The sequence below is a fragment of the Gorilla gorilla genome, chromosome 7, assembly GCF_029281585.2.
Source record: "Gorilla gorilla gorilla isolate KB3781 chromosome 7, NHGRI_mGorGor1-v2.1_pri, whole genome shotgun sequence".
NCBI classification, from domain to species: domain Eukaryota; kingdom Metazoa; phylum Chordata; class Mammalia; order Primates; family Hominidae; genus Gorilla; species Gorilla gorilla.
In genome coordinates, this window is record NC_073231.2 from 92,319,301 (window position 1) to 92,339,622 (window position 20,322).

The window sequence follows — 20,322 nt, forward strand, 5'->3', positions numbered from 1 at the left end:
TTTTGAATTGATTCAGTTTTCTCTGGGCTGTTGTTTGCTAAAATTTATCTGAAGCATCTGGAGGGTTTATTCCTAGTTTTTATATGTGTCTAAACACATTCTCACAAGACCTGCTCCGTCCTCTTACCTGGGGTATGTCTTACTTCAGCCTCATCATAGAGGGAAGTCACTTGGTTCAACTATTACTATGTTACAACTGGACTTAGTTTTAATAATTGATGTTTACTATTTCTAGTTGATTTTGTTGAGGACTCCCTTCTCTACCCTTCAGGCAGTATCAGTGATTGTGTTTTATAACCTTTAGAAAAATGTTTGTTAACAGGCTGCCAGGCCAGATGTAGCCTACATAGAGGTGGCCCTCATTGTGATTTTACAGTTTTTAAATTACTTGATGACATTTGAAAATCATTAGATTATGCTTAAGAATGAAGATTTCTGACTTCTCTTTAAAACACTCGACCCGCAATCCTGCCTTCTCATGTGGCGTCAGTGGGCTGAATCAGAGTCGTTGTTTCCCCTGTAGATTAGCATATACTCTGTTTCACTACAGTGTCCACCACTGCCCAGTTGTCTGAGGACTACGATAATATGCCTAGAAATTCTTCTTCCTTAAAACCAATAATTCAGCAGGTATATAAGGAATGGAGGATTGTGGCTAAGCAGAGAATGTGAGCCCCATCTAGAGAATAGAGAAGGAATCCCCTTGTACTTACAGATCACTGTAAGCATTTGAGTTTGGAACCCTTCTTTAGAAGAAATTGCTGTTGAAAAGAACCTTTTAGAGATTGGGTTTATCTTGTAATACCTTTATCTAGTTGGATTTCGCATATTGGACTTTAAAATGGGTGGTAAAAGGTTAGAGATTGCTTATCACATTTAAAGATTTAACCTTTTAAATTTTAGTTTCATTTTTAATGCAATGACAATAAAGTTAAAAGTGTTAAATAGCAGCAGTGCTGTGTATCTCGGTATCACCTGCAAATGTATATTAAAACCTGTTGTATATACATCCTAGAGTGCTTGTAAGAGTTAAGAATACAAAAAAATACATGGCTGTTGCCTTTGAGAAACTTAGTCTGATGGATGGGGCAAGTCATGTGCATAAAAATGAATTAATATTGTGAGGTTGTTACAACAGAGTATACAGTGACTGATATTAATACAAATACACTGGAAATTGCCTCAAAAAATTGTTGAAATGGGATTTAAGCTGAATTGAAGTTGAGGAGACATATCCAAGCAAAAGTGTGGCATACAAATAAGCATGTTATATCCATAAGAGGATCAGTGAATTTGTAGTTTGGCCACATCGAAACTAGCAGGTAACTTAAATGGAGAGCCAGATCATAGAAGAACTTGGATGCAGGGCCAAAGAATTGGGCAGTGGAGTTCTTAAAGACTGTTGAGCAGAGGTATGATGTATATATGAGTATATTTAAGATCTGTTTTTAAATTCACATATTAATGCTAAAAAATAACTTTGACTTATTTTCTTATAGAGAATGGTTTTTCTTGCTTTCACATGAAGTTTTGAACCCAATGTATTGCTTATTTGAGTATGCGGGCAAGAACAACTATTGTCTGCAGATAAATCCAGCATCAACCATTAATCCAGACCATCTTTCATACTTCTGTTTCATTGGTCGTTTTATTGCCATGGTGAGTTCCTGACTTTGTTATTTTTATTTATTTAAATTTGTTACAAATGTATTAGAGAAGGCTTTTAAAAAAAAAAAAAGGGTAAGCATTATATTTGCTATTCACAAATTTTGTTACCAAGAAAGTTTCCCTGGAGAGTGTAAAAATATATTTTTTGAGTACCTGTATAAAATCAAGATTATGAATATGAAGATTATGTTTATACAGCCACTTAGTCTTTAAAAGTCCTTTCATTTTTAAATTTAAAACCCATTTATAGTATGACTACTTTTATTTGTTTGTTTATTTTTAATAGAAAAAATTTTAATTCTTTTGAGACAGGATCACAGTCTGTTGCCCAGGCTGGAGTGCAGTGGTGTGATCTCAGCTAACTGCAACCTCTACCTTGCGGACTCAAACGATCCTCCCACCTCAGCCTCCCAAGTAGCTGAGACTACAGGCTCGCGCCACCATGCCAGCTAATTTTTTTGTATTTTTAGTTGAGATGGGGTTTCATCATGTTGCTCAGGCTGGTCTCAAACTCCTGAGCTGATCCGCCTGTCTCGGCCTCCCAAAGTGCTCAGATTACAAATGTGAGCCACCACTCCCAGCCTACTTTTCAATAGGAAAATCTGAGCTATCTAATAATTGTATTTGATTGTTTTTGGAATTTTAAGAGCTTTGCAGAAGCCCTTATGGAACTATTGTCTTTTGGGAAGTGTTTGTATTTATTTATTTACGTATTTATTTACACTTTATTATCTATTAATTCATTCAGCAAAAATTTATTGACAGCCTACTGTAATGCCAAGCACTGTTTTAGGCTCCAGAGATGAAAAGAATACACAGTCCCTGCTCTCAGGGACCTAAATTCCATTAGATAGAAACGAGTAATCAATAGATATATTCTGAAGGAAAGAGTGTGTTGCTTTTTTTATATGGTATGGTTAGAGGAAACCTCACTGATGGATGACACATGAACAGAAATTGAAGAAAGCTAGGGACTGAATCATGCAGATATCTTGGAGACTATTCTAGGCATAGGGAACAGCAAGACAAAGGCTCTAATGTGGGAGTGCATTCTTGGTTGAGAAAGAGACCAGTATAGTTGCAGCAGAGGATATGAGAGAGAATGTAATAGGAGATGAGATTGAGAGATGCTGTGTGGGACCTTTAGGAAATTCACATAAGAGTTGAGTAGGGCAATGAGTGACCTGATCTAACTAACATGATCTGACTTAAATTTTATTAAGCTTGCTTTACGAGTATGTAGAAGACAGACTATAATTGGGGGCATAGGAAAACATGGATAGAAGCAGGAAAATCATTTGTAACAATCCAGGTGAAAGATAATAGTGGCTTGGACTTGTGTCTTCTAGCAGTGGAGGAAGTGAGAAGTGATTTGGATTCTGGGTATATTGCGAAGTTAGAACTAACAGTTTTCTGACAGATTAGATGCAGGGGTGTGAGAGAGAGTCAAGTATGGCAACAATATTTATGGCCAGCTTGTCTGGTTGCAAATTTTGGGTATGGGAGAAATCCAGAATATTTAGGTTTGGCTTGTTAAGTTTGAAGTAGACATCCACATGGAGATGTAAAAGAGATAGTTGGAGGTCTGGCAATGAAAGGATATTTAGTTTGGAGATAGGCATTTGGGAATTCTTGGCACATAGAGAGTATTAAAAGGCAATATGATTGTTTATAGAGTGAGTATGGATGAAGAAGTTGTTCAAGGACAATTATAAGTCAGGGAGATGAGTAACCAACAAAAGATCTGAGGTAGTAGAATCAAATAGGAGTGGTCCCCAGAGGACAAGGGAAGAAGAAAGTGTGTTTCAAAAAGGAAGACATGGTCAACCCTGTCATATGTTACTGATAGACCGAGCAAGATGAAGCCTGGGATTTGACCATTGTATCTGCAAAGGTGAAAGTTATTCATGAGTGGTAGGGTGGAAAGACTGATGGGAGTAAAATCAAGAGAGAATGGAGGGAGAGTGGATACAGCAAATATAAACAAGGAATCATAGAGAATTGGTCACTAACTAGAAATGCTTATGGAGTCAAGAATGGGAGGAGAATAAAACATTTGTATTGCTGATAGTGATGACTAAGTATCTTAGTCTGTTTTGTGTTGCTATAAGGGAATACCAGAGGCTGGATAATTTATAAAGAAAAGGGGTTTGTTTGACTGTGCAGGCTGTACAACAAGCATGGTGCCAGCATCATCTTCTGGTGAGGGCCTCAGGCTGCTTCCACTCATGGCACAAAGGGAAGCAGCGTGTATGAAAGTCACATGATGAGAGAGGAAGCAAGGGTGGGGAGGAAGTGCCACACTCTTTTTAAAATCAGCTCTGTAGGGAACTAATAGAGTGAGAACTCACCAGGGCATTAGTCTGTTAGTTGCAGGTCAAAATTCTTTGTTTTTCTGGTTTAATTTTAGAATCAGGGGTACATGTGCAGGTTTGTTAAAAAAGTATATTGTGTGATGCTGAGATTTGGGGTATGATTGAACCCATCATGCTCAGGTAGTGAACATAGTACCCAATAGGTAGTTTTTCAACCCTTGCCTTCCTCCCTCTCTCCCTCCCATAGTAGTCCCCAGGTGTCTATTTTTCCCATCTGTTTATGTCCATGTGTGCCCAATGCTGAGCTCCCACCTGTACGTAAGAACATGCAGTATTTGGTAGTTGGCTTGGGAAAATGGCCTCCATCTGCATCTGTGTTGTTGCAAAGGATATGATTTCATTCTTTTTATGGCTGAATAGTATTTCATGGTGCTTACAGTCCACCATTGATGGGCACCTGGATTTATTCTAGGTCTTTCCTATTGTGAGTAGCGCTGTGGGGAACATACAGTGCTTGTGTCTTTTGGTAGCACAATTTATTTTCCTCTGGATATCTATACCCAGTAATGGGATTGCTGATTCTCATGGTGGTTCAACTCTTAGTTCATTGAGAAATTTCCAACCTGCTTTTCAAAGTGGCTGAACTAATTTACATTCTGAACAAAGTATATGTCTCTTTTTTTTCTGCAGCCTTGCCAACATCTGTTATTTTTTAATGTTTTAACAAAAGCCATTCTGACTGGTATGAGATGGTGTTTCATTGTGGTTTTGATTTGTATTTCTCTAATGATTAGTGATGTTGAGCATTTTTTCATATATTTTGTTGGCTGCTTATATGTCTTTTCTTTTCTTTCTTTCTTTTTTTTTTTTTTTTTTTTGAGACAAGAGTCTTGCTCTGTCACCCAGGCTGGAGTGCAGTGGCATGATCTCAGCTCACTGCAACCTCTGCCTCCTGGGTTCAAGCAATTCTCTTGCCTCAACCTCCTGAGTAGCTGGGACCACAGGCACGCACCACCACACTCAGCTAATTTTTGTATTTTTAATAGAGATGGGGTTTCACCATGTTGGCTGGGCTGTTCTCGAACTCCTAACCTCAGGTGATCCGCCAGCCTCGGCCTCCCCAAGTGCTGGGATTACAGGCGTGAGCCACCGCGCCCAGCAGCTGCTTATGTATCTTCTTTTGAGAAGTGTCTGTTTATGCTTGCCCAGTTTTTAATGGGTTTTTTTTTTCTTGTTGATTTGCTTACATTCCTTATGAATTCTAGATATTAGACCTTTGTTGGATCCATAGTTTGTGAATATTTTCTCCCATTCTGTAGGTTAGTTTACTCCCTCTCTTGCTGTGCAGAAGCTCTTTAGTTTAATTAGGTCCTATTTATCAATTTTTGTTTTTGTTGCAATTCTTTTGAGGACTTAGCCAGAAATTTTTTTGTCAAGGCTAATATCAAGAGGGCATTTTCTAGGTTTTCTTCTAGGATTGTAATAGTTTTAGGTCTTACATTTAAGTATTTAATCCATCTTGAGTTAATTTTTGTGTATGATGAAAGGTAGCACTCTAGTTTCATTCTTCTGTATGAAGAAGCCAGCTGAGGGATCACATTTCAACATGAGATTTGGTGGAGACAAACATCTAAACTATACTACCAAGTTAGAGGATAAAGAATTTGATAAAGTCAGAATATAAGGAATATGAGAGCAATGGGCTTGAGTTGGAGAGAGGAGGAGATTTATTTAGCACACACACCAAGTGATGGAAAGATTATCTATAATAAGATTATATGGATTCAGATGCTAGTAGTGAGCAGATATAGTAGAATTCACAAAAGTTTTCTTCTGGTTGCTTCTGTTTCCTCTGTGAAATAGGAAGTAAGATCATCAACTCAGAATAAGGAGTGGGGAGAAGTAAGTATTTGAGGAAAGAAGAGTAGGAATGAAATAGTCATCTAGGAAAGTGGGAGAGTGAATGCAGTAGGGAAATGTGATTACCAGGAAACAGACCAGTGATGAAATACAACTGTCAGTCATAGAGCAGTCAGCTTGGTTGTTTATGCATTTCTAGCATGTTCCATTGCCTAGGTACAGGCATTGAGTAACCTGAGAGTTGAATTTAGTTAGGCTTGGGATTTTGCTAGAAATACACTGGCAGAGGTGGGGTTTGAAGGGAGTTATTTTATTTTTTGAGACAGAGTCTCGCTCTGTCACCCAGGCTGGAGTGCAGTGGCACGATCTTGGCTCACTGCAGCCTCCACCTCCCAGGTTCAAGCAATTCTCCTGCCTCATCTTCCTGAATAGCTGGGACTACAGGTGCATGCCACCATGCCCAGCTAATTTTTTGTATTTTTAGTAAGGACGGGCTTTCACTGTGTTAGCCAGGATGGTCTTGATCTCCTAACCTCATGATCCACCCGCCTCAGCCTCCCAAAGTGCTGGGATTACAAGTGTGAGCCACTGCGCCCTGCCTTGAAGGTAGTTATTTTAATGATTGACTATGGAATCTAAACTGAGTAAGGGAAGACATAACTTCATGAGGGGGCTAAGGTAGTATTAATAGCTTCAGTGGATTTTTTTAGTTCCCCAAAATTGGTGGGAGTCTGGGGCTTCTGTGTTGGCTATTGTGAATAGGAGCGAAGGCACGATGGGGTTAGTCCTAAAAGCCTCACAGGCAACAGTGAGAGTAAGAAAGGAACGGGAGAGCTGCCTATTCAGGTGCACAGGGCCCTTTTATATTTTCTTATCCAGTTAGGTTAATTCAATTTATAAAACATTTAGGAAGATTGAGGCAGAGTATGGTAATAGAAGTCTTTTATCATCCTATACAGTTTTTGATATATGTTATATAGCTATGTGTTATGAAATAGATTGTTTTAACTTTGTTTTTCATACCTAGCATTTTATATAATTTTAGTTTTCATGATTTATGCCATTCACTTACTGAATGCTTTGTTTACTTGTGAAGTCTCATGATTTTTCTTTTATCATTGTTCTCTAAGAAATTGTTATTTTGCAAATTTTAAATAAAATTTTTCATTTTTCTTTGCAGGCACTATTTCATGGAAAGTTTATCGATACTGGTTTCTCTTTACCATTCTACAAGCGTATGTTAAGTAAAAAACTTACTATTAAGGATTTGGAATCTATTGATACTGAATTTTATAACTCCCTTATCTGGATAAGGTTTGAAGATTTTGTTTTGCAGTAAGTCATTTTTTTGAAACCCATTTTGTTTCATTTTGTTAATTAGTGTATATATATTTATTTCACCCAGAGATAACAACATTGAAGAATGTGGCTTAGAAATGTACTTTTCTGTTGACATGGAGATTTTGGGAAAAGTTACTTCACATGACCTGAAGTTGGGAGGTTCCAATATTCTGGTGACTGAGGAGAACAAAGATGAATATATTGGGTAAGGTGATATACCTTATTAAGCTTAATTTCTAGAACACTTCAGAACTAAATCCTCTCTCTGTACCCTTAATTTCATCCCCTTTTCATGCCTTTGGGAAGTTCTTCTCACCAGTACCAATGTTCTTGAAAAAAGAGAATATATGTTGCTTCATTTTCCCACTGCCATTTGCTGTAACCATTCTACCATTTCCCTTTCCGTGTCATTTTCCCTTTTTTAACTTAGGCTTTTAAATAGTGCTCACCACAGCCTGTTTCTTGAAACTCAGTGTTTTCTTGAATTCCATGATCCTATGTCATACTGATTTTCTTTACATTCTCTTGTTTTAAATTTTTGTTTTTAGAGAGAGTTTCACTCTGTCGCTCAGGCCGTCGTAGTGGCGTGATCATAGCTTACTGCAGGGTTGACCTCCTGTGCTCAAGCAATTCTGCCTTAGTCCCCTGAGTAGCTGGGAGTACAGGCTTATACTACCATTCCCAGCTAATTTAAAACAATTTTTTTTTTTTTTTGTAAAGATAGGGTCTCACTGTATTGCCCAGGCTGGTCTCAAACTCTTGGCCTCAAGTCATCCTCCTTTCCTCAGCCTCCCAAAATGCTGGGATAACAGGGTCACCATCCTGGTCACTTGCTCTTTTTTAATGGCAGTTCTTTAATCTCCTATTTCCTAAATGTAGGCATTTTTCCAAGATTTTATTTCAACCTGCTTCTCTAAATATTCTGCTAACATAGCTTCAATTTTCTGTTAAAGTTATATCTGAACTTTAGAAATAATTTCCATTTGCCAGCCAGGTAAATCCAAACATTTTCAGGAAGGAACCAGGCAGTAAACTTTTTAGGCTTACAGGCCACATTTCTTATTGCAACTACTCACCTCTGTGGTATAGTGCAAAGGTAGCTATAGACAGTGTATAAATAGATGTGTGGCTGTGTTCCAGTAAAACACTTGTAGACACTGAAATTTGATTTTGTATAATTTTCATATCCCAAAATACTTTTAATATTTTTCAATCATTTTTTTAAAATGTAAAAACTATTCTTAGCTCAAATGCTGGACAAAAAAACCAGATGATTAGGCCCATGGGCCATAATTTGCCAGCACGTGAACTACAGATGACGCATCTTAAAATGTAATGGACCTAAAATCAAACTTTTCATTTTTCCTAGATATTGCCTCCTACTGATGTCTTCTATGAATAGTACTACCATTTTCACCCTCTTAGATGCTAGCTGTCATCTCTGTCTCTTTCAGATTTTTTGTTTTTTATATTTGTTTTGAAAATGGGATTGGATTATACACATTACTCCATAGCTTACTTTTTTTTGTCTTAAGGACAGTACAGTTAAATCTAACTCATTTTTTAATAGCTAGGTACACTGTGGTGTATTTTTTTCTATATTCTTCAGCTATTCCTGTCAATAGAGATCATTTAGGTTGTGTCCAGTTTGGGCCACTGCAAACAAGACAGCAGAAAACTTCTTTAAGCATGAATCCATACATCCTGCTACTTGTTTTGTGGGCTACATTTTTAAAAAGTGAAGTTACTGGGTCAAAAAGTATTTAATAGATACTGCTATGTGGCTTTTGTAAAATGTCACAGCCATTCTTTTTTCCCTTCTTGTAAATTGCTATGGCCTTTCAAATTTACCCCCTTAGTGTCTCTGCTTACCAACTTTAATGTACCCTTCTTAGCTTGGCATTCTTGGCCTCTTCTTATTTTTCTGCTAAACCAGTCATCTCTGAGTGAGAGAAGTTACCAATAACTGATTTTCTTCCTTTATACTTTAGTACTCTGTTAGGTATTTTTGTTTTGCTTTGTTCTACAGTGTGCATTTATTACGCTAGTTGGAAAAAAACAGTAACACTATATTTTGAGGAAAATATATTCATCAAAAGATCATGCATAAGGCACTGGACTTTCTATATTTGTTAAGCCTGAGCCTTCCACAAAGTCCAACAAAAATAAGTACCACAACCTAAGTGGTTAAAAAAAAATGCTATCAGTGGTTTCAAATATCAAAAACAGTCTAAATAAAATTTCACTATGTAAGATGTATATTCACTTTCTGTAAAGTTAAGCACTGTTTCAAACATTTTATCACTGTAATACTATTGATAGCTAATCATGAATGCAGCAATTTTTGGAGGATTTTGTTTCAGTCTCAAATAATAACAGACTTTAGTCTTGTTTTTTAATCTTGCTCTTGAAAATTATATGATAACACTCTTGTTTAGTTGTGATACCTTATTTTTAGTGCACAAAATAGGCCATCAGTGAATCTATAAGTAAATGAATGGTGGAAATATATATGAAGTACTACTGGAATCCAAAATGGGAAGAGAGCTATTGTTTCTGCTGGGAGGAGTCAGGAAAGTTCTTCATAGGACATTATGTATTAGATTATGTCTTAAAAGATGCATGAGAGGCTGGTGGCTCCTGCCTGTAATCCCAGGACTTTGGGAGGCCGAGGTGGGTGGATCACTTGAGCCCAGGAGTTCAAGACCAGCCTGAGAAACATGGCAAAACCTCATCTCTACAAAAATAAATAAATAAATAAAATTTTTTAAAAAAAATTAGCTGGGCATGGTGGTGTGCACTTGTAGTCCCAGCCACTACGGAGGCTGAGGTGGGAAGATCACCTGAGCCCAGGGAGGTCAAGGCTGCAGTGAACCAGGCAACCAAGTGAGACCCTATGTTATTTAAAAAAAAAAAAAAAAAAAGATACATGAAAGCTTGCCCGATAGAGGGAGATTTTGGTACAGGGAAAACAGCAAGAGCAGAATTGACGTATTAAGGGGATAAGTTGATGGTGAGAATTAGTGGCTATAGTGGAGCCTACAGTGATAGCTAGGTTTAAAATTACCTTGGTTTAAAATTTGGTTGAATAGAAGGTGAGAAAGTGAAAACACTGAGTAAGGTGTACTCTTATAATGAGTGTGGTGGTAAAGGGAGGACAGAGTAATTTAAAAGAGACACTGGGTTAAAGGAACGGTTTTTGGAAAAGAATAGTCTGAACACCTTTGTGGACAAATGGGAAGAAAAGTTGGAGTTGGAGTTGAGGATACGGGACAAAGAGGGTTTAGTAATTGAAGAAAAGTTTTGGAGGCAGCCTTAGAAAAGCATAAGGCCAGCTTCCTCTAGAAAGCAAAAAGAAGAGTTAGAAATGGGAGGAGTGTGAACAGCTTGGCTTTCTCTTCATCGTCTAGAATCTGTGGCTTCTCTGTATGAGGTGGTGTATGCTGCTTCTTTAGGTAGTTCTTTTCAGATCCATCTCCTTTTGGAATCTCCTTTTACAGATTTTGTGTCACTGACAGATTTTCTTCCTTATTTCCTTTCTATCATACTTCCCTGCTCTTACAGCTGGTTTATATATGTCTCTTCAGAATGTTTTGTTTTCATCTTAATTGAGTTCTTCTATTCTAGTTAGGAAATCTTCGTGTTTTCCAATAAAACAGCAGGTAAAGAACCTGTTCTCCAGCCTTAAGCCCTCTCAGACCATAAACCTACACCAGCACATGGCCTGTGAACATATGGTCATTACATACTGAGACAATCCCTTGCCTTGCTGGTGTGGAAGGCTTTGAGTCAGAGTCCTCAGGTCTGTCATGGCAATGCTTGGTGTAAGAAGAGCCTGTTAAATGACTAGCTGTTCCTTCCCAGTGGGCACATGACATTTGGATTTATTTGTCTAGATATAAACAGGAAATAATTAGTGCTAGGATTTGGCTATCTTACTAAATAGTGAAGAACCTCCTATTTATTTTCTTTCTTTTTTCTGTGTTTTCCTTTCCTATTTATTTTAAAAGCATCCTTTTTAATAGTTACCAATGTGTTAGAACTGATTTCCTCAAATGTGTTAACTCTAAAATTATATGTATTCATACATATACACACACATCACATTTATATGTTTATGGCATATTTAGAAAAAGAGAAAGAACTATAGAAGTTCTTGGTGTTTTTAAGTATTTTACTTCACATATAAATTACCTATTTTTAAATACCCTCTTTATTTTCAGTTTAATGACAGAATGGCGTTTTTCTCGAGGAGTACAAGAACAGACCAAAGCTTTCCTTGATGGTTTTAATGAAGTTGTTCCTCTTCAGTGGCTACAGTACTTCGATGAAAAAGAATTAGAGGTTAGGCCCTTTTATTATGCTATTGTAGGGAATGTTAGTGGGGGGAGGGACTAATTTAGTGCTTTTACAGAACAGTGTTCACACATTTTAAAATCCTGTAGCACAATCTTGAATCCTCTCATTTGTCCTGATGTCAAGGTGGTATTTATTCTAGCATTGGGTAAGAGTCTTAATTATGTTCTCTGAACCATATAATTCCATGAGCACAAAATCATCAATCAGTGTCACTTGTTAGGGGTCTTGAAGAGTTATTGGAACATTATTAATAATTCTGAAATTTCAGTTTAGTAGTGAGTTGCTTCAAAGATCAGAATTTTAAGTCATGAGTTCTTAGTGGTCTTAACTGTATTTAGACTTGTTAGAAGTATATCAGGCATGTGATAAAATATATCTTAAAATATACCATCTTAACTATTTTTAAGTGTTCAATAATGTTAAATATATTCACATTGTGCATCCAATCTCCAGAATTTTTTCATCTTGCAAAACTGAAACTCTATATCCATTAGACAAGTCCCCCTTTTCCCCAGCCCCTGGCAACTACCCTTCTACTTTGTTTCTGTGAGTTTGACTACTGTTGATACCTCCTATGAGTGAAATCATACAGTATTTTACTTTCTGTGACTGGGTTATTTCACTCAGCCTAATATCCTCAAGGTTCATTCGTCCTGTAGCATGTGTCAGAATTTCTTCCTTTTTTAGACTGAATAATACTCCATTATAGAGTATTATGTACACTACCACATGGTATTATCCATTTGTCCCTTGAGGGACCTTTGTGTGGCTTCCATCTTTTGGCTGTTGTGAATAGTGCTGCTGTGAACACAGGTGTACACATATTTCTTTGAGATCCCTTTCTTTTGGATATGTACCAGGAGTGGTATTGTTGGATCATATGGTAATCCTCTATTTAATTTTTTGAGGAACTACCATACTGTTTTCTATATCAGTTGCATCATTTTACATTCCTATTAAACATGTAGAAAGATTCCAGTTTCTCCACATCTTTCCCAACACTTATTTTCTGTTTCTTGTTTTGGTTTTTTGCTTGTTTTTTTAATAGTATGCACCCTAATGGGTGTGAGGGGATGTCTCATTGTGGTTTTGATTTGCATTTCCCTAATGATTAGTTATCAAGAATTTTCTAAAGCTTATTTTCCCATATAAGTTAGGACATAGGCTGGGCATTTCAATAGTCCTTGGCATTTCCTCTCTGCCTGCTTTGGTTGTGCTATTTTAACTATAGCCATCTTGAGCCTTTTATTAAGAAACTTGGTTCTTTCATGTAATCAAATGTGCATATGAAAAACAGCACTTCAGATTTCATACAGTAATATTCCTATGTACAATTTAGCCTTCTGGCAAGTCTGACTAACCTAGGAAGTACAGTCATCCCTCGGTATCTGTGGGAGATTGGTTCTGTAGGGCACCTGTGGACACCACAATCCATGGAAACTCAAGTCCTTACAATTACAGTATATAATAGGATAGTATTTGCATATAACCTACACACTTCTCCCTTACACTTTAAATCATCTCTAGATTACTTATAAATACCTAATGCAATGCAAATGCTATGGTAAATAGTTGTTATACTATATTTTTAATTTTTTAATTTTTTTAATTGTCATATTATTCTTTTTCTCAAATATTTTCAATCCACCATTGGTTGAATCTGCTGATACGAAAGCTGTTGGATATGGAAAGCTGATATATATGAAAACCAGGACTCTGAACCTGACTGACATAGACTGTCACTAATCCTGGTTACCATCTTCCTTAACAGTTTGCTTACACAAATTAACAGAAACATATTAGAAGATTAGCATGGAAGACATTTTTAGAGTAGTATTTATTAATCTTTTTAAAAACCACAGACTTCATTTTTAATCTGAAGATGGACATCTTGCATCCTCTAAATTCATACACCTAAATATTCCATACCTCCAATTAAGAATGCCCATGTTAGAGGTGCACTCAAAGAGGGATGTTATAGTGGGAGCCCTGTATTGAAGTGGAGATGAAACTAAAACGGGAGATCAAGAAGCATAAGAATAGGAACATACAGTTTATGTACCCTTGGCAGGGTTTATAATGTTCTCACATACTGCCCTGTATGTGGGAAGGCCATATGATACCTTTCTTTTACATATAAGATGACTGAAGCCCTTAATGATTATTTGCCTTGAGCTAATCAGTTAAGAGTACAGTTAAGAGTGCTAATCAATTAAGAGTGCAGAGCTGTGTGAGAAAATACAGATTTTGTCTTGTTTTGCTTTGAGTTTTACACCTAGTCTGTTGTTCTTTCTTCTACTGTCATTCATTGCCTCTCTTACCATAGTAATGGTTATTTATACTATTATTCACAATAATGGCTATGCATAGTCACACCCCCTTTTTATAGGTTAACATCTGTTTAATGCTTAAGAAGATACAGTAGTCATTCTTTATGAAAACTCTTACCACACTAGGAATATAAGGCAACTTTCTTAGTTTGATAAAGGGAATCATCATCAACAACAAAAAACCTCAGCATTATTCTAAATGGTAATATTTTGAAAGTTTCCCATTGAGTTGGGAAAAAGGCAAAGATGTCTACTCTTACCACTTCTATTCAATATTTTACCAAATACCCTAGCCAGTGGCAAAAGCAGAAATAAGAAGTATAAAGATGGGAAATAAGTAAAACTGCCTGTATTCACAGATGAAAACATGATTTTCAGCTTAGATTAGAAAATCCTAGGTAACCCACCAAAAAACTACTAGAAATAATAGTGAATTTAATAAGGCATGGGTACAATGTTAATACTTTAAAAATCAATTGTATTTTTATGTATTAGCAACAGACACGTAAAATTTAGATTTTGGTTTCATTTGTGAAAGCATCAAAAAATGAGCAAATTTAACCAAAAACACACAAGACCTCTATACTAAAAACTGAAAACATTGCTCAGAAAAATTAAGGAAGACCTAAATAAATGAAGAGATATACCATGTTATATTATTAAAGTGTCAGTTCTCTCCAAATTGATGTAGAGATTGAACATCTCAGCAGAATTTTTTTATAGAAAGTGACAGGCTGATTTCAAAATTAGAAGGAAATACAGAGGCCCTAGAAGAGCAAAGCCAATTTTGAGAAAGGACAGACTTGGAGGATTTGCGTCACCTGATTTTAAGATTTCTAACACCATAGTAAATAAGATAGTGTGGTATTTGTGAAAGAATAGACAAATTGGTGGAACACTAGAATGTCCAGAAGTAGACCCACACCTACGTTGTCAATTGATTTTCAACAAAAGTACTAAGATATTTCAACGCGGAAAGGGAATATCTTTTCAACAAATGATGTTGAATCAACTAGATACCCATATGGAAGAAAATTAACTATAAGCCTACCTCAGTCCGTATTTAAAATTAACTTTGACCTTACCTCTGCCCATACAATTATTCATGCTTACAATTAAAAAGAATTATAAGCCGGAATGTGAAAGTGAAAAACATAAGAGAAATCTTGATGTAGGCAGAAGTTTTTTAGAACACAAAAAGCAATAACCATGAAAGAAAAATATGGATACATTGGACTTCTTCAAAACTAAAAACTGCTCTTCAAAAGATACCATTAAGTGAAAAAGCAACCTACACCCTGGGAGAAACTATTGAGACAAAGATCTTATATCCGGAATATATTAACAAAAAAACTCATGTAACTCAATAAAAAGATAAGAAAACATTTTTAAATGGACAAAGGCTTACTTCACAATAGGATATACACAGATGGCAAGTAAATACTTGAAAAGTGCTTATTAGTAATTGGGGAAATGCAAATCAAAGCACCACTTTGAGATAGTGTTGGTAGTTTCTTATAATGTTAAATGTACATCTACCTTATGGCCTACCAGTTCTACTGTTAGGTGTTTATCAAAATGAAATGAAATATATATCCACACAAAGACTCATACATACGTTAATCATTTTATTCATCAATGCTAAAAATTGAAAGTAACCTAAATGTTCATTAACAAGTGAATGGATAAGCAAATTATTGTATATTCATATAATGGAATACTATTCAGTGATAGAAAATATGAACTACTGGTTCCAACAGCAGCATGGATGAATCTCAAAAACATGTTGAGTGGGAAAAACAAAAGAGGATGTGTGTATATGTGTATGCACTACATATCACAAAAATATGTATGTATGCATATACATGACATTCTTAAAAGGACAAATATAATCTGTGGTGAAATCATTGATCACCTAAAACTAGAGATGAGGATGATTGTTTTGATTACAAAAAGGGGATGATAATTTTGATTACAAAAAGGGATATGATGGAAATATTCTATATCTTGATTGTAATGGTGGTTACACAGGTGTATACATCTGTTGAAAATCTTCAAACTATATACCTGTTTGTGCATTTTATTGTATGTAAATTATACCTCAAAGTTGACTTACGAAAAAAACTAAGAGATAAGTATTACATATTTTACTATACCTAAAATAATGTTCATTTCATACATAAGTTGAGGTTGTTTGACAATTTCACATATGTAGAATATTCCTAGAGAAGCTGGATAAATTATTAATAGGAGGTTAGTATATTTTTTTTATTTTCAAATATATAAGATAGCATAGATTTTTAAAAATGAGAACCAGAAATAGGTTTGGAACTGATGAATTTGGATAGCCAGTTTGGGGGAGATCTATCTGTCTGTCTGTCTATCTATCTATCTATCTATCTATCTATCTATCTAGATATAAATCTATATATATAGATGTATATGTGTGTATTTACACACACACACCATACCATATATACATAATGTGTGTATACATAATAGATACACACACACACATCTATCTAGATATAAATCTATATAGATGTGTGTGCGTGTGTGTGTAAATACACACACACACCATACCATATATACATATGGTAAAGGAGACATGCTTTTCAGTATAGCTGTTTTTCTTGAAGAATACTCTAAATGCGGTTTTTGGTTTGAGTTCAATAAACGTGGGTAAAATAAAGTACCAGAGAATCCTTTATGCTAAATTGCCACAGTTTTGTTATATTTGCTTATTGTGATCATTATATGCCATGCATATAGCTTTTCACATAATTTGCCATGTGCATAACTGCATTAGGAAATTTCAGTCATATAATTATTCTCTTCACTAAATCTTTATTGTGGCCTGATTCTGTGCTCATTTCCCAGGTTATGTTGTGTGGCATGCAGGAGGTTGACTTGGCAGATTGGCAGAGAAATACTGTTTATCGACATTATACAAGAAACAGCAAGCAAATCATTTGGTTTTGGCAGGTATTTGCTTTTATCTTTTTTGAAACAAAGTACTCAACATATTTTCTAATGAAATGGTGGTTTTAAAAATAGCTTATTATTTTTAATTGAGACTGCTTTTGGACACAGTTTATAATTTTTTAATTCTAAATCTAAGCGAATAGTGTGAACACTTGTTAAAAGTATTTTCTATTGCTTCTTTGACCGTCTTGCTGAAATGAAGGAGTTGAGTGACAGAATCTTATTTAAGTAATAGTTTAATGTTAATAGTTGTAGGCGTAGCAATTTTTTTCTAGTGGTATCAAAGTAGTCTAAATTCCACTTAATTCTAGAAGTAAATGAGGAAGTATGTTTGTAGTGAGAGTCAGTGCAGATACTTTAATTCCTCTGAGGTAATACATACTAGGGAATAAGAATGATCGAGGGGATAATGTCTAAGAATGACTTTATTCATTTATTTATGTATTTTTTTAGCGTGTGTGTTTTGCTTAAACTATAATAGGATGGTCTCAGGAATCCAAGTGTACCACACTAATCTTGAACATTTTATTTTAATAGACTTTTTGTTTTGTGTGTTTATTAGAGAATTTAAAATCTCCAAATCAGGGATATTCTTCAGATAACTACTCTACTAATTGGGACTCTTTTGAGCAACTTAGTGACTGGACTTCTGGCTTACTTCTGTTTAACTGTTTCATTTTCAGGTGAAGAGTAATGCTGGGTTTTGTGTTATAGTATACTTTCCAAAAGTTGCATCTTTTCATAAGGATGTATGTTGTGAGTTTATTGCTTGATATTTTAAAGAGATGTAGACACTTCTGGAAATTTATCTTAAAATATACTTCAACATGTGTAAAGTGGCACATACCAAAGTATATTTAATGCAACATCATTGGTATACTAACAGAGACTTGAAACAACCTAAATGTCCATCAGGAGAGTACTGAGTAAATAAGCTATCATACATCCATTCTTTATAAGTCTATACCTTGGAGTCATTCTTTTTCTTTTTTTTTTTTTTTTTTTGAGACAGAGTCTCACTCTATTGCCTAGGCTGGAGTGCAGTGGCAGGATCTCAGCTCATTGCACCCTCTGCCTCCCAGGTTCAAGTGATTCTCCCGCCTCAGTGCCCCCACTCCAAGTAGCTGGGATTACGGGTGTGTGCCACCATGCCAGGCTAGTTTTTGTATTTTTAGTAGAGACGGGGTTTCACCATGTTGGCCAGGCTGGTCTTGAACTCCTGACCTCAAGTGATCCATCTGCCTTGGCCTCCTGAAGTGCTGGGATTGCAGGTATGAGCCACCACGCCCGGCTTTTCTTTCCTTTTTTAAAAATGCAAATTAACAAAAATGTTGGAGAATAATGTTTCAATACAATATTAAGAGGAGAAGGAAGATGCTAACCAATGTGTATAATATGGTGCTTTTTGGTTAAAAAGTTATTGTCTGTATAGTAAGTGTATGTTTGGAAATATATCATCTTTGAAAAGGCAGAGAAAAAACTGGAAACAGTTCTAGAGAGGAGCTGAGCAGTTGGAGGCAAAGGTAGGAAAGCTGATTTTCATTAAATAAAAGCCTTTTGCATTCTATACTATTACCTATTATAAAATAAATACATAAATAGGAAGGAATAAATCCATTTTCAAGCCTAAAATATCTGAACTGCATTATATACAGTATGCATACCGTTGTTTGTAATCTTCCCTTTCAGGCTTTTTACTAGCTTCATTACAGTCGGTGTTCCATGGCTTTCTGTTTACACATTTGTACCTACATAGCTAATGAGCTTAAGCTTAGAGTCATATAAATCCAAATGAATACTTGTGTTTTCTGAATTGGGTTTCTTTTAGGGAAAGTGATGAGGTTTATGCCAGACCTGGTAATAAGTTTTGTTTCTTGTGTTCTGATGAAATATGTGCCTCAGCACAATTCTTCACTGAAATATTTTGGGTCATGATTAGCACAGCTATTTTGTCTTATCCTTAGCTAAAGTTTATTCCCTATTTTTAAGATACATTTCCACTCTTAATCTGCTCCCTATGTTCATTGCTTTCTGTTATACTCAAACCAATCAAATTAGTATTTCACCACCTTACCCATTTATGTCTTTGAAAATAACCAGTCAATGAAATAGATAATTTTAGAGGAATGTGTACTTTGGTTTTTCAGGTACTAGTCAGGAAGAACACAAAGTATTAGGAAAATGGTGTTCCATGGGAGAAAATACCACAAACTATTAAGAGTGGCAGCAGGGAGGTGTTCATTTGTTTTCTGTAGGTTAAAGGGGAGAGGGGTAATTGACTCAGGGAGGAATAACAGTGGTTTAGGGCTCATCTAGACTTGAGTTCAAATGTTAGTTCTGCCACTTTAGCAGTTTGGGAAGGACAAATCATTTAAACTCTCTAGGCCTCCATTTCCTTATATGTACAGCGGGGATGCTAATGATTCTACCTATCTCATAGAATTGTTGTGAGAACTAAATCCATGAAAACCAGTGGCACACTATTGGGCAGGAACCCTTAATAGCTATTATATTACAACCCAACAACAACATCTATCTTGGTTGCACCTTTTGTTGGTATGACCTTACATAAATGACTTAACCTTTCCAAGATTCTCGTGTATTTCCTTCCTGTAAGATGGATGTAGTAATAATAGTGGCCAGCCTCCGTGTTCTCATGAGGATGAACTGAAGTGAGGTTCACAGTATACTTAGCATAGTGCCCAACCTTAATAAATGACAAACCCTACAACCACTTTTTAGCACAACTTTTTTTTTTTTTTTTTTTGAGACAGAGTCTCACTCTGTCGCCCAGGCTGGAGTGCAGTGGCGTGATCTTGGCTCACTACAAGCTCCACCTCCCGGGTTCACGCCATTCTCCTGCCTCAGCCTCTCGAGTAGCTGGGACTACAGGCGCCCGACACCACGCCCGGCTAATTTTTTGTATTTTTAGTAGAGACAGGGTTTCACCATGTTAGCCAGGATGATCTCGATCTCCTGACCTCGTGATCCGCCCGCTTCGGCCTCCCAAAATGCTGGGATTACAGGCGTGAGCCACCGCGCCCAACCTTTAGCACATCTTTTGAACCAATTCAGTGTTATTTAATTTCTTCAAGTGTCTACTACTTTCATGATTGAAGATAGTTTAGCATTTCATATTAAAGTACATTTAATTGCATTACAGTTTGTGAAAGAGACAGACAATGAAGTAAGAATGCGACTATTGCAGTTCGTCACTGGAACCTGCCGTTTACCTCTAGGAGGATTTGCTGAGCTCATGGGTAAATGTAATTTCACTGTAATTTCTGTGTAGGTAATTTTATGATAATAATGGCCTTTGGACATACAATAGACTTGAACCTAAAGATTACTCTTCTGTGCTGTAGGTAGGGCTTCATTTAGAAGAAAGAAAAATGAGTGGCTAATATCAAAGCACTTGTAAGACAAAAATGAATGTGTCCTCATATAGCTGAGGTGGCCATTGC

At 36.1% G+C, this 20,322-nt stretch overlaps 1 protein-coding gene across 7 annotated transcripts in view; it reads left to right on the forward strand.

The window, feature by feature from the left end:
* Nucleotides 1-20,322, forward strand: part of WWP1 (WW domain containing E3 ubiquitin protein ligase 1) — a 125,056-nt gene that overhangs the window by 97,907 nt on the left and 6,827 nt on the right. For all 7 annotated transcript variants that reach the window (XM_031013666.3, XM_031013667.3, XM_055349235.2 and 4 more), the window contains 6 exons: nucleotides 1,500-1,659; nucleotides 7,024-7,157; nucleotides 7,249-7,389; nucleotides 11,408-11,528; nucleotides 16,754-16,858; nucleotides 20,022-20,118. In XM_031013666.3, the coding sequence (XP_030869526.3) occupies nucleotides 1,500-1,659; nucleotides 7,024-7,157; nucleotides 7,249-7,389; nucleotides 11,408-11,528; nucleotides 16,754-16,858; nucleotides 20,022-20,118 (758 nt within the window). The remainder of the gene's footprint in view (nucleotides 1-1,499; nucleotides 1,660-7,023; nucleotides 7,158-7,248; nucleotides 7,390-11,407; nucleotides 11,529-16,753; nucleotides 16,859-20,021; nucleotides 20,119-20,322) is intronic.